The sequence below is a fragment of the Schistocerca cancellata genome, chromosome 2, assembly GCF_023864275.1.
Source record: "Schistocerca cancellata isolate TAMUIC-IGC-003103 chromosome 2, iqSchCanc2.1, whole genome shotgun sequence".
NCBI classification, from domain to species: Eukaryota; Metazoa; Arthropoda; class Insecta; order Orthoptera; family Acrididae; genus Schistocerca; species Schistocerca cancellata.
This window is the reverse complement of record NC_064627.1, coordinates 102,096,909-102,111,625: the sequence shown is the minus strand read 5'-3', so window position 1 is coordinate 102,111,625 and position 14,717 is coordinate 102,096,909. Positions and strand designations below refer to the sequence as shown.

General features: G+C 40.2%; 1 protein-coding gene across 1 annotated transcript in view; it reads right to left on the bottom strand.

Annotated features, from left to right (window-relative positions):
* The window catches only part of LOC126161364 (dynein axonemal heavy chain 7), a 1,035,864-nt gene that overhangs the window by 283,466 nt on the left and 737,681 nt on the right, over positions 1 to 14,717 (bottom strand). The window contains exon 45 of the mRNA XM_049917134.1: positions 9,096 to 9,249. Within this exon, the coding sequence (XP_049773091.1) occupies positions 9,096 to 9,249 (154 nt within the window). The remainder of the gene's footprint in view (positions 1 to 9,095; positions 9,250 to 14,717) is intronic.

Below are 14,717 nucleotides of genomic sequence, written 5' to 3'. Positions count from 1 at the left end.
AGTCAATCAGATCCTTCACCTCTCAGTTACTTATTAGTATGTTTTCAAATTTACAGTTTTTAATACTCTAAAACAGTGTTTGCATTCATAGTCAACTTTTGATTATTCTTCACCTTTGTGTCATCAGATGAGATTTGGCCAAACTCATTGGTCTTGAAGCATCTCTTTCCCTGTCCGTCCCTGGTAGCTGAGTGGTCAGTGCGACGGAATGTCATACTTAATGGCCTGGGTTCGATTTCTCCACTCAGGAACTGGGTGTTGTATTGTCCTTATTATCATCATTTCATCCCCATGGGCATGCAAGTCACCAAAATGGCGTCAACTCAAAAGACTTGCACCAGACGAATGGTCTACCCAATGCGAGGCCCCAGCCACATGGTATTTCCATTTCCATCTCTTTCCCTTGCTCTTGTGGTTGCTGTCACTTGACTTGTGACACTTGCACCACAACTGTAACGCTTTTTGTTTGAATCCCAAGCTGCACTTTTAGTATTTTAGTATTTCTGTTACTTGAATTTTTAGCAACTTTCTTTCTGGAGTTTAAAGTTTCATTATGGTAACTTTTGTTATTTCTGTTCCATAAAGACTTCGCAGCTCTTTCATAACACCACATTTTTTCTTTAAACTCTATCACTTTCGCAGCATCATAAAGTAGAAGTTTTGTAACTGAGTCGTCTTCTATCTTGGCAATCACTTACTGAAATAAATGGGCCATTTTCAATATTAGCACAGCTGACAATTTCCTTCACTATGAGAAAATATATTGAAGAGACTTTTCCATTTGTTTGTTCATCAAGACAACAGATGGTGATCACCGCAGCACTTGTTTTCATATTGAATTCTTACTGTAAGGCTTTCTTCAGTGCAGCCCATACTGTAAGGCTTTTCTCACCCTAAATAAAAAGCTTACCCAAACTGTAAACTGATTTTTTTAATGACAATAATCATTTGCAGTTCACTCCAATCCATTAAAGACACTGCCTCTTCAAAGTCCATTCCAGTTTTTAACTGGACATCCATCACTGCCACTAAATGACTGAAGCACACCCTTGACATCATGAAATTAACAGATAAAATTTACATTGATCTTTTGAATTTGATGACAATCGTGTTTCACTTCTTATTTCCTGTTTCTAAATTGTAATCTTTCCCTGCCTTCTTTTCAAGTAAACTGAATCTTTTATCACTATCTGTTTGGACTGCATCCTCTTCTTCATCAGCATCATTGTCCTCTTCACATTCTATTGTCATTAATTTTCATCAGAAGTTTTTCAATGTTGGATAAATAGTAACAAACGTCAGCAGACATTTTATTTTTCATCCCATTACTTATACACAACATACTGCAAATTGCTCCTAACTGTGCTTCTGAAAATGATACTTCAACGAATGACTTGTTAGCTTCAAGTTCACCACATGGTGATTGAAAAGTAACACCAGAAAATTCTCACAAGTGTTTCTGATATTTTCTGTTATCTGGAACTGTTCTGAAAATTAACTTATGCAGATATTTGATGGTTTTAACCAGCATAGAGGTTGTGTTTTTATTTACATTTTCGATTTCAACTAACACTGCAATTTCTAGATCTTCCTTCTTCTTTTTCACCTATTTTTCCTTTTGTCACATTTAAAATTTCCTTTCACATACTTTGTTATTTCTAATCACGATTAAAATGTGAATCCTTGTCACATCATCATAAGTACATGTTGTTACATTGTCACAGGCAAAGAAGTTCGTCTTACACATCATATACTACACAGTAAAACTGTGTCATCACTTATTCAGTTGATATGACACAGCCCCAAAATTTGTAGGAAAAACATTTCTAATTTTCATGAAGAAATGGTGGAAAACTTTATTAATACATTTATTAATCTCTTGGTTACAACTTTAGTACTGAACATTCAAAACAAACAAAAAAAAAACTTATATCTGCTTTCTTTAGTAATAACATTTGAAAATTAAGTTCAAATTAAAAATATGTCACTTTGACATAAGGATACCAAGTCCAGAAATGAATTACTCAGAATTTATGGAGACAAAGCTGCTGTGGAATAACTCTGTCAATGGAACAAAAAAAATCTAGGTTTCGTTATTTTATCATATAACATAGCAATAGATCTTTCAGGCCAAAATCACATAAAATATTTTTTTATTCAACATAACTGGTTTCAACAGATTATGCTATTATCTTCAGGTCTTAAAATCTCCTGTTGTAAAACATGTACATTTTATGCTGACCTCACGCATAAGATGTCAAGTGGATAAAAATAGCACATTTCTGCGTGAGGTCAGTGTAAAATGAACATGTTTTACAACAAAAGATTTTAAGACCAGAAGATATATATATATATATACACTCCTGGAAATGGGAAAAAGAACACATTGACACCGGTGTGTCAGACCCACCATACTTGCTCTGGACACTGCGAGAGGGCTGTACAAGCAATGATCACACGCACGGCACAGCGGACACACCAGGAACTGCGGTGTTGGCCGTCGAATGGCGCTAGCTGCGCAGCATTTGTGCACTGCTGCCGTCAGTGGAAGCCAGTTTGCCGTGGCATACGGAGCTCCATCGCAGTCTTTAACACTGGTAGCATGCCGCGACAGTGTGGACGTGAACCGTATGTGCAGTTGACGGACTTTGAGGGTGGGCGTTTAGTGGGCATGCGGGATGCTGGGTGGACGTACCGCCGAATTGCTCAACACGTGGGGCGTGAGGTCTCCACAGTACATCGATGTTGTCGCCAGTGGTTGGCGGAAGGTGCACGTGCCCGTCGACCTGGGACCGGACCGCAGCGACGCACGGATGCACGCCAAGACCGTAGGATCCTACGCAGTGCCGTAGGGGACCGCACCGCCACTTCCCAGCAAATTAGGGACACTGTTGCTCCTGGGGTATCGGCGAGGACCATTCGCAACCATCTCCATGAAGCTGGGCTACGGTCCCGCACACCGTTAGGCCATCTTCCGCTCACGCCCCAACATCGTGCAGCCCGCCTCCAGTGGTGTCACGACAGGCGTGAATGGAGGGACGAATGGAGACGTGTCGTCTTCAGCGATGAGAGTCGCTTCTGCCTTGGTGCCAGGACTGCATATGACCGAGGCACACAGGGCCAACACCCGGCATCATGGTGTGGGGAGCGATCTCCTACACTGGCCGTACACCACTGGTGATCGTCGAGGGGACACTGAATAGTGCACGGTACATCCAAACCGTCATCGAACCCATCGTTCTACCATTTCTAGAATGGCAAGGGAACTTGCTGTTCCAACAGGACAATGCACGTCCACATGTATCCCGTGCCACCCAACGTGCTCTAGAAGGTGTAAGTCAACTACCCTGGCCACCAAGATCTCCGGATCTGTCCCCCATTGAGCATGTTTGGGACTGGATGAAGCGTTGTCTCACGCGGTCTGCACGTCCAGCACGAACGCTGGTCCAACTGAGGCACCAGGTGGAAATGGCATGGCAAGCCGTTCCACAGGACTACATCCAGCATCTCTACGATCGTCTCCATGGGAGAATAGCTGCCTGCATTGCTGCGAAAGGTGGATATACACTGTACTAGTGCCGACATTGTGCATGCTCTGTTGCCTGTGTCTATGTGCCTGTGGTTCTGTCAGTGTGATCATGTGATGTATCTGACCCCAGGAATGTGTCAATAAAGTTTCCCCTTCCTGGGACAATGAATTCACGGTGTTCTTATTTCAATTTCCAGGAGTGTATATATATATATATATATATAGTTATAATAGAAGGAAACATTCCACGTAGGAAAAATATACCTAAAAACAAAGATGATGTGACTTACCAAATGAAAGTGCTGGCAGGTCGACAGACACACAAACGAACACAAACATACACACAAAATTCAAGCTTTCGCAACAAACTGTTGCCTCATCAGGAAAGAGGGAAGGAGAGGAAAAGACGAAAGGATGTGTGTTTTAAGGGAGAGGGTAAGGAGTCATTCCAGTCCCGGGAGCGGAAAGACTTACCTTAGGGGGAAAAAAGGACGGGTATACACTCGCACACACACACATATCCATCCACACATATACAGACACAAGCAGACATATTTGTCATATATATAAATATATATATGACCGGTCCATCGTCTTTCTTCCGGCGGACAAGGGTTCCTTGACCGTGGTACTTGATCGTCGGGAGTATGTGGCTGAGGGACTGCATCAGCTTTCAGACAACACCACATACAAAGTTTGCCAAGGTAATCCCATTCCTGATGTCCAGGCAGAGCTTCAAGGAATCCTCAGAACCTTAGGCCCCCTACAAAACCTTTCACCTGACTCCATCAACCTCCTGACCCCACCGACACCCCGCACCCCTACCTTCTACTTTCTTCCTAAAATTCACAAACCCAATCATCCCGGCCGTCCCATTGTAGCTGGTTACCAAGCCCCCACAGATCATATCTCTGCCTACGTAGTTCAACACCTTCAACCCATTACATGCAGTCTCCCATCCTTCAGCAAAGACACCAACCACTTTCTCGATCGCCTGGAATCCTTACCCAATCCGTTACCCCCAGGAACCATCCTTGTAACCATTGATGCCACTTCCTTATACATAAATATCCCGCACGTCCAGGGCCTCGCTGCGATGGAGCACTTCCTTTCACGCCGATCACCTGCCACCCTACCTAAAACCTCTTTCCTCATTACCTTAGCCAGCTTCATCCTGACCCACAACTTCTTCACTTTTGAAGACCAGACATACCAACAATTAAAGGGAACAGCCATGGATACCAGGATGGCCCCTTCGTACGCCAACCTATTCATGGGTCGCTTAGAGGAAGCCTTCTTGGTTACCCAGGCCTGCCAACCCAAAGTTTGGTACAGATTTATTGATGACATCTTCATAATCTGGACTCACAGTGAAGAAGAACTCCAGAATTTCCTCTCCGACCTCAACTCCTTTGGTTCCATCAGATTCACCTGGTCCTACTCCAAATCCCATGCCACTTTCCTTGATGTTGACCTCCACCTGTCCAATGGCCAGCTTCACACGTCCATCCACATCAAACCCACCAACAAGCAACAGTCCCTCCATAATGACAGCTGCCACCCATTCCACATCAAACGGTCCCTTCCCTACAGCCTAGGTCTTCGTGGCAAACGAATCTGCTCCAGTCCGGAATCCCTGAACCATTACACCAACAACCTGACAACAGCTTTTGCATCCCGCAACTATCCTCCCGACCTGGTACAAAAGTGACTTCCTCAAATCCTGCCCTGAAATGAGATCCATCCTTCATGAAATCCTCCCCACTCCACCAAGAGTGTCTTTCCGCCATCCACCTAACCTTCGTAACCTCTTAGTTCATCCCTATGAAATCCCCAGACCACCTTCCCTACCCTCCTACACCACTCCCGGTGTAAAACCTGTCCCATGCACCCTCCCACCACCACCTACTCCAGTCCTGTAACCCAGAAGGTGTACACGATCAAAGGCAGAGCCACGTGTGAAAGCACCCACGTGATTTACCAACTGACCTGCCTATACTGTGACGCATTCTATGTGGGAATGACCAGCAACAAACTGTCCATTCACATGAATGGACACAGGCAGACAGTGTTTGTTGGTAATGAGGATCACCCTGTGGCTAAACATGCCTTGGTGCACGGCCAGCACATCTTGGCACAGTGTTACACCGTCCGGGTTATCTGGATACTTCCCACTAACACCAACCTATCCAAACTCCGGAGATGGGAAGTTGCTCTTCAATATATCCTCTCTCTTCCCGTTATCCACTAGGCCTCAATCTCCGCTAATTTCAAGTTGCCGCCACTCATACCTCACCTGTCATTCAACAACATCTTTGCCTCTGCACTTCCGCCTCGACTGACATCTCTGCCCAAACTCTTTGCCTCTGTATATGTCTGCTTGTGCCTGTATATGTGTGGATGGATATGTGTGTGTGTGTGCAAGTGTATACCTGTCCTTTTTTCCCCCTAAGGTAAGTATTTCCGCTCCCGGGACTGGAATGACTCCTTACCCTCTCTCTTAAAACCCAAATCCTTTCGTCTTTCCCTCTCCTTCCCTTTTTCCTGACGAAGCAACCATTTGTTGCGAAAGCTTGAATTTTGTGTGTATGTTTGTGTTTGTTTGTGTGTCCATGACCTTTCTTAAAATGAATCATAAAATGAGTCTTGCCTCTAACAAGGTTGTGTCAAGAGTCCACAAAAGTACTTTTTCAACTGTTCTTGTTTTAATAACAATAGTCAATGACACAAAAAGCACAGAGCTGCATATAAACTCCATGGTTCTTCCTTACACATGCACTAAAACATCTATGGATTGCCTGACAGGTACTTGTTGGTACTGTGTGATCACCGCGTCTACTTTATTTCCCCACAGCTGATTTTAAACCTGCGCACACGAACATGTGATGCACAATAGGTAGGATTCTACAATCCCATACTCACATCCACAATATCATGTGTTCAAGATGGTAGAAGACTGAGTGGTTCTAGAATTTACACAGCAATTCTCGAATCACTACATCATTTTAAGAAAAGTAAGTTTTCATGTAAGTCAGTGTTTCTGATATCATACCCCCTGAACTATGTACTGGATAGTAATAAAATTTTGCAGTTACATCATGTACATTCAGTGGTATATGTGGATGCTGTCTACAAAAAAGTTGCAGATTGAGTTAAATGGAACTGGCTGATGGGTCACAATTTCATGGCAATACAGAGAATAGTATATGTAACCCATAAGATGTGCCTAATGTACTTTGCTTGGGCACACTGCAGTGTATACTGAGTCAGTGACAGTAATGTGTTTTATTTCTCACTGATATTGATATATGGCTAGCCAGTGCAAAATTTACTTTTTCACAGATTTCAGTGTTTATGACATCATATCTCTTGAGATATGTTTTGAAGAATGACACAATTTTGCAGATACATTCATCACCATATGTGCATGTTATCTGCAAAATACAGGGTGTATCAAAAAGAATCATCTGATTTTAAAAAATCGTAACTGTTATGTTATTTGAGATATGTGTATGAACAATGTACTGTTAGAAAGAGCAAACACTCAAGTTTTACGTGGTTCACACTAGGTAGCAGCAGTCTGTGCCCATTTCATTTCTAGTAAAAATGGTATCAGGACAACAGAAAGCATTTTGTATTCTACATTTTGTGCAGTGTGGGTCAGTAATAAGTGTTTAACGTGACTTTCATACTACGCATGGTGTGGATCCTTCTACAGCACAGAGCATTAGATGATGGCGTGAACAACTCTGAGAAAGAGGTTGTTTGTGTAAAGGCAAATTGTCGGGCCATCCCAAGTGTCTGACACACACATTGTTTGCATCCACCATAGTTTCACAAGGAGTCTGCAGAAATCCATTCGCTATGCAGCTCGACAGCTCAACAGGCCTCTGATGTCTGACTGGGTTGTGTTGCATTGACTTTTACACATGAAACCATACAAAATTCAGCTACTGCAAGCTCTCTGTGAAGGTGACAAACAACAACATCTGGAGTTCTGTAATTTCATTCTTGGCAAGATGGAGGGTGACAGTTTTCTTCCTCCCTTAATGTTTAGTGATGAGGCAACATTCCATTTAAATGGAAAGGTGGATTGTCATAGTGTGAGAATATGGGGTACAGAACAACCATGTGAAATTGTACAACATGAGAGGGACTTTCCAAAATTAATGTGTTTTGTGCAGTTTCAAGGAAAAAGGTGTGTAATCCATGTTTATTTTCCAAGAACACTGTTACAGGAAGGACATATCTCAATATGCTTAAGAACTTTCTTTTCCCACATTTGGAGACTGATTTTAACAACTTCATTTACCAACAGGATGGGGCACATTGACATAACCCATGCATCTCAGGGGGGCATACTGAACACCTATGAAAAGGCATGAAAAAAACTTTTTGAGTTTCCTGTTGATCAAAAAACAAAAGTCGTTGTGTATGTTTACTAGTTTCAGAAATATAGACCAAATAAGATGATTCTTTTTTCGGATGATTCTTTTTGATACACCCTGTATATTGTGAACAGAGTTAGTAGTAAAGAAGTATTAAATTAAAATGTGGTACACAGTGCTGAAGATCTATTGCATGAACAGTGAAAATCTAGTATGGTATGTGTTAAACTTACTTCCTTTCATTATTTTTTACTTTGAGAGAGAGAGAGAGAGAGAGAGAGAGAGTTTTGTGTGTGTGTGTGTGTGTGTGTGTGTGTGTGTGTGTGTGTGTGTGTGTGTGTGTGTAGGGAGGGAGAGGGGCAGTCAGTGAGAAAAGGTCTGAAGTTCTTTGTTGGAAGTCATAATTGCTCTCATTTTCGAATACTGAATGAATATCGTCTGGGTAATTTGCATGTCATCTGTTACACTGCCTCAAGATACAAACACATATTCCAACTTTACTCCCTATTCACGTTAAAGGTTTAATATAAGATTGTACCTCTTAATGATTAGATTATTACAGCAACCTGAATTTATAAATTCAATGGATCTGCATCAGACACTGGGCAAGAGGAGAAGAGCTCACCTGACACCACATGATATCGTCTCATGGAATCATATTCAAAGCACTTAGTTGCGAATGTAGAAGAGCTCTTGGCACAATTTCTGTCTGTGACACAGTTCAAAGAACAGCAACCTGCTTGAACACATATGACAGAACTTTGCATGATGATGTCAAGCATACATAGAAGCTGTGGGATGCCACCTTTAACAGTTTTTTTAAATATAGTCAGTCTTGTTGAATTTATGCTGTTGTCAAAAGGGCAACAGTAATTCTGTATTTCCCAGTATTTGCCTGTAAAATCTGATGTAGTACTTTTGAAGCCAGAGTTTTCCATCTCAAATTAATACATTTACACTTCTCTATGACACTTCAAAATTCATATCATTATCAGACATGTTTACTGATACACTCCACATCATAATGAATTTCTGAGCATATCCATGGAACAAGCAACAAACCAAGGAATAAAATTCCACAAGCAACAAAACAATGAAGCCAAGTAGCAAACAATGCAATAAATTATGTATACAACACACAATTAAGTTATAATAATAGAAGTGAAAATTTTTCTTACTGGCTGTCCAAATCTGATAGCATTCTCTAATACTCTGACATAATCAGCATTACTTAATCTAATAACACTGAGACGATTTGGTTCCTCCATATTTTTCACCCACTTATTTGCCTGACCTTGAGGATCAATCATGAGAGCAAACCTTCTGGCATTTCTGGAATAAATATGAAATCAATTAGTGCAAAGATATCTGAAATAGTACACATATCTACTTTCTGCTTGACAACATTATCTACAAATGATTTGTTCTTAGATAAGCAATATAAGAAAAATACCATGTTTAATCAGTCTTCCACCTAAGATTTTTTCTGCTTTAGGAGAACGGAAGTGTGTGTGTGTGTGTTTTCTCCTTTATGTTATGGTTAAAGAGTATAATGTGTGAAGAAACGAACTTCCTCAGCTATGTGCTATTTAAAAAGTTTCTACTACTCCTATGAACCCTCCATTTTTGGTTATAGCAACATGTTAGTCAAATCAATAAAGAACAGAGGTTATGTGAAGAGATTTCAAATTTCACTAGCCATACTGAGGCAACCACGTAGAAAAGTTTAAAAACGTAAGAAGCATACCATTTTTTGATTTGGTATTACACATGAAACCTCATGGTAAACAAGTACATTTGTCAAATGTAAAAACTGTTTTATTCAATGATTCCTTAGTAGTAATTGACAGATGTGAAAATTACTGAACTATCAGTTTAATAAGTCACAGCTGCAAAATACTAACACGAATTCTTTACAGACAAATGGAAAAACTGATAGAAGCCGACCTCAGGGAAGACCAGTTCGGATTCCGTAGAAATGTTGGAACACATGAGGCAAAACTGACCCTAGGACTTATCTTAGAAGAAAGATTAAGGAAAGGCAAACCTACATTTCTAGCATTTGTAGACTTATAAAAAGCTTTTGACAATGTTGACTGAAATACTCTCTTCCAAATTCTGAAGGTGGCAGGGGTAAAATACAGGGAGCGAAAGGCTATTTATAATTTGGGAGAGAAAGGCTATTTATAATTTGTACAGAAAGCAGATGGCAGTTATAAGAGTCGAGGGGTATGAAAGGGAAGCAGTGGTTGGGAAGGGAGTGAGACAGGGTTGTATCCTCTCCTCGATGCTATTCAATCTGTATATTGAGCAAGCAATAAAGGAAACAAAAGGAAAGTTCGGAGTTGGTATTAAAATCCATGGAGAAAAAATAAAAACTTTGAGGTTCGCCAATGACATTGTAATTCTGTCAGAGGCAGCAAAGGACTTGGAAGAGCAGTTGAATGGAATGGACAGTGTCCTGAAAGGAGGGTATAGGATGAACATCAACAAAAGCAAAACGAGGATAATGGAATGTAGTCGAATTAAGTTGGGTGATGCTGAGGGAATTAGATTAGGAAATGATACACTTAAAGTAGTAAAGGAGTTTTGCTATTTGAGTAGCAAAATAACTGATGATGGTCGAAGTGGAGAGGATATAAAATGTAGGCTGGCAATGGCAAGGAGAGCGTTTCTGAAGAAGAAAAAATTGTTAACATCGATTATAGATTTAAATGACAGGAAGTCGTTTCTGAAAGTATTTGTATGAAGTGTAGCCATGTATGGAAGTGAAACGTGGACAATAAATAGAGGAGAATATAAGCTTTTGAAATGTGGTGCTACAGAAGAATGATGAAGATTAGATGGGTAGATCACATAACTAATGAGGAAGTATTTAATAGAATTGGGGAGAAGAGGAGCATGTGGCACAACTTGACTAGAAGAAGGGATCGGTTGGTAGGACATGTTCTGAGACATCAAGGGATCACCAATTTAGTATTGGAGGGCAGCGTGGAGGGTAAAAATTGTAGAGGGAGACCAAGAGATGGTAGAGGGAGACCAAGAGATGAATACACTAAGCAGATTCAGAAGGATGTAGGCTGCAGTAGGTACTGGGAGATGAAGAAGCTAGCACAGGATAGAATAGCATGGAGAGCTGCATCAAACCAGTCTCAGAACTGAAGACCACAACAACAACAACAACAACAACAACAGCAATAATAATTGATCCTCTTTTATGTCTGCCAGACACATGAATGTCAATAAGTGACGGTGTGGTTAACAGCTTCTCCATGGTGCTCCTGCAGGTAAGTGAAAGACTCCCTTTAAGTACCACTAGTGGTGAACCACCTTGGCCATGCCGATGGTCACTGAAGTGTATTGAATAGTATCACCCACCAAAAGACAGTGGCAAGAAGTGTTCCCCTAGTTACTGGTTAGTTTTCAATTAGTTGCATATCGCAGTGAATTCAAGTAGAATTTTGGCATTCTTGTAAAGACTCATTGTTGGATTCGGTATTGCTTTTATGTAGATGAATTATAGCTTTGAACTTGGTGCTGAGTGACTACATCTACGGTTAATCTGTAACAGATGTATTGGCAACTATTCCAGCTTGATATACTCCACTTTGGTTAGTAAAACTGGTGTTGAGTGCAGTGTCACAGAACCATTTCCTCCCTGAGAATGATCACGACAAAACTACATATATAGAAATTATTTTCATGTAAGTCCTTTGCTTGGTGACAGTAGCTTGTTCATACACCATCCTAATTTAATATAAAGAGGAAATGTTATAAAGATTGAACTACTACAAAGATGCAGTCATATAGTTATGTAGGTATGAAGTATGATGAAGAGTTAAATATTGTGTACAATGCTCTCTCTCTCTCTCTCTCTCTCTCTCTCTCTCTCTCTCTCTCTCTCTCTCTCTCTTCCCCCCCAAAATTAATATTAGACTATTCATTCATAACTTATGAATTGTCATTCCACATTTCAAACATTCTAAATGCTCTGAATACATACCTTAGTTTGATATCAGGACCATGGCAATATTGACATTACACTTTTCATATTCCCCTATTTGTTTGTTTCACAAAGTGTGTGAATATCAGCTAGTGAATAAAGTGTTGAGGTGAGGAAAATAAAAGGAACCAAAAATATCATAGTCATGATATTCCCCAGTCCATTGTAGTTTACAGTGGAAGTTTATTATAGAATGGCAGAGGTGTTTCTTTACTGATTTATGGTATATTTTTAAGAACCGATAATCTATGTTATGTACACAAACCTTGGCTATATACACTGAAGCAACAAAGAAACTGCTATAGGTATAGATATGTAAACAGGCAAAATATGGTGCTGCAGTTGACAATGGCTATATAAGACTACAAGTGTCGGGTGCAGTTGTCAGATCAGTTGATCAGTTACTGTGGCTACAATGGCAGGTTATCAAGATTACAGTGAACTTGAACATGATGTTATAGTTGATTCACAAGTGATGAGACACAGCATCTCAAAGGTAGTGATGAAGAAGGAATTTTCCCATAAAACCATTTCATGAGTGTACCGTGAACACCACGAATCTGTTAAAATATCAAATCTCGGACATCACTGTGGACAGAAAATGATCCTGCAAGAACAGGACCAATAGAATTGTTCAAGATGGCAGAAGTGCAACCCTTCCACAAACTGCAGATTTCAATGCTGGGCCATCAACAGGTGTCAGCATGCAAACAATTCAACAAAACATCATCAATATGGGCTTTCAGAGCTAAAGGCCCACTCATATACCCTTTATGACACATGACACAAAGCTTTACACCAGCCTGGGCCTGTCAACACTGCCATTTGACTGTTGAGACGGGAAACATGTTGCCTCATCGGATTAGTCTCAATTAAAAATGTATCGAGCAGATGGACGTGTACGGGCATGAAGACAACCTCATGAATCCATGTACCCTGTATGTCAGCAGCAGACTGTTCAAACTGGTGGAGATTCTGTAGTGGTGCGTGGAATGTGCAGTTTGAGTGACATCGGACCCCTGGTATGTCTAGATTCGACTCTTGACAGGTGACATGTATATAAGCATCTTGTCTGATCCCCTGCATCCATCCATGTCCACTGCGCAGTCCCATGGACTTGGGCAATTCCAGCAGGACAATGTGACACCACACACATCCAGACTTGCTACAGAGTGGCTCCAGGAACATTCTTCTGGCCCATTTAACAACCAAAAATAAAGAAAAAGTGGTTTCTGGTGACTTCAATGTAGATTTCCTTAAAGACTCTCCCAATAAGAATTTATTTGAGTTAATAACAGTATCATTCAACTTAATTCCCACAGTAAAGTTCCCCACTAGGATAGCCACTTGCTCACAAACAGCCATTGATAATATCTTTATAGAAAAGTCCAATGAACAAAATTATATTACAAAACCAATAGCTAATGGCCTCTCAGACCATGACATGCAGTTCCTGCTGTTAAATGTTAATACTGAACAGGATATAAAATCTGTTAAAACTGAACTCAATAGGGTAATCAATAAGCCAAAAATTGATTATTTTAGGACGCTCCTCAGAGACATTCACTGGAGTGATGTTTACAGTGCGAATGGCATGAATGGAAAAATATAACACTTTTGCTAGTAAAGTGCTTACCTTATTTGAACATTTTTTCCCCCAAACTAACCAAGGTTAGAGCAAAGTCTACAAAGAAGCCATGTATTACTCAAGGAATAGAGGTATCATGTAAAACAAAAAGAAAACTGTATCTGTCAATCCAAAACAGTTCTGATGTTGATGCTATAGCTCATTACAAAAAATACTGCAAAATATTAATAACTGTAATATGGACAGCAAAGTGAATATATTACAAGGAAAAGAAAGTCATATCAGACAACAAAATGAAGACGATGTGGGATGCAGTGAAGGAGCAGACCAGTAGAACCAGAAATGAAGAGAGGCAAATAGTATTAAAAGTAAATGATACAATGGTGATAGATGTGTATAGTGTCGCAGAATTTTTTAACAAATATTTTATAGCTGTTACTGAAAAGACAGAGTTGTCAGGTTCTGTAGATGCTGCCATGGGATACCTCAGACCAGACATTTCAAGTAACTTCTGTAATATGAATTAGACCCTCACTAACTCAGCGGAAGTAATGTCCATCTTTAAAATCAAAAACATCTAGTGGGTATGATGAAATATCAACAAAGTTAATTAAAGAATGTGATTCTGAGTTAAGTAACATATTAATCTATCTGTGTAATCAGTCATTTATCAGTGTAATATTTCCTGAATGGTTGAAATATGCTGAAGTTAAGCCACTTTTAAGAAGGGAGGTAAAGAAATAGCATCAAATTTCTGCCCAATTTCACTTTTACCAGCATTCTCAAAAATTTTAGAAAAGGTAATGTACAATTGGCTTAATAACCATCTTATGACAAATAACGTACTGTGGAAGTTCCAGTTCGGATTTCAAAAGGGTTCTGATATTGAGAAGGCTATCTACACTTACAGTGAAAATGTACTTAATTCATTAGACAAAAAATTTGCAGACAAATGGTATACACTACTGACCATTAAAATTGCTACATCACAAAGATGACATGCTACAGACGTGAAATTTAACTGACAGGAAGAAGATGTTATGATATGCAAATGATTAGCTTTTCAGAGCATTCACACAAGGTTGGCGCTGGTGGCGATACCTACAACGTGCTGACATGAGGAAAGTTTCCAACCAATTTCTCATACACAAACAGTAGTTGACCGGCATTGCCAGGTGAAACATTGTTGTGATGCCTCGTGAAAGGAGA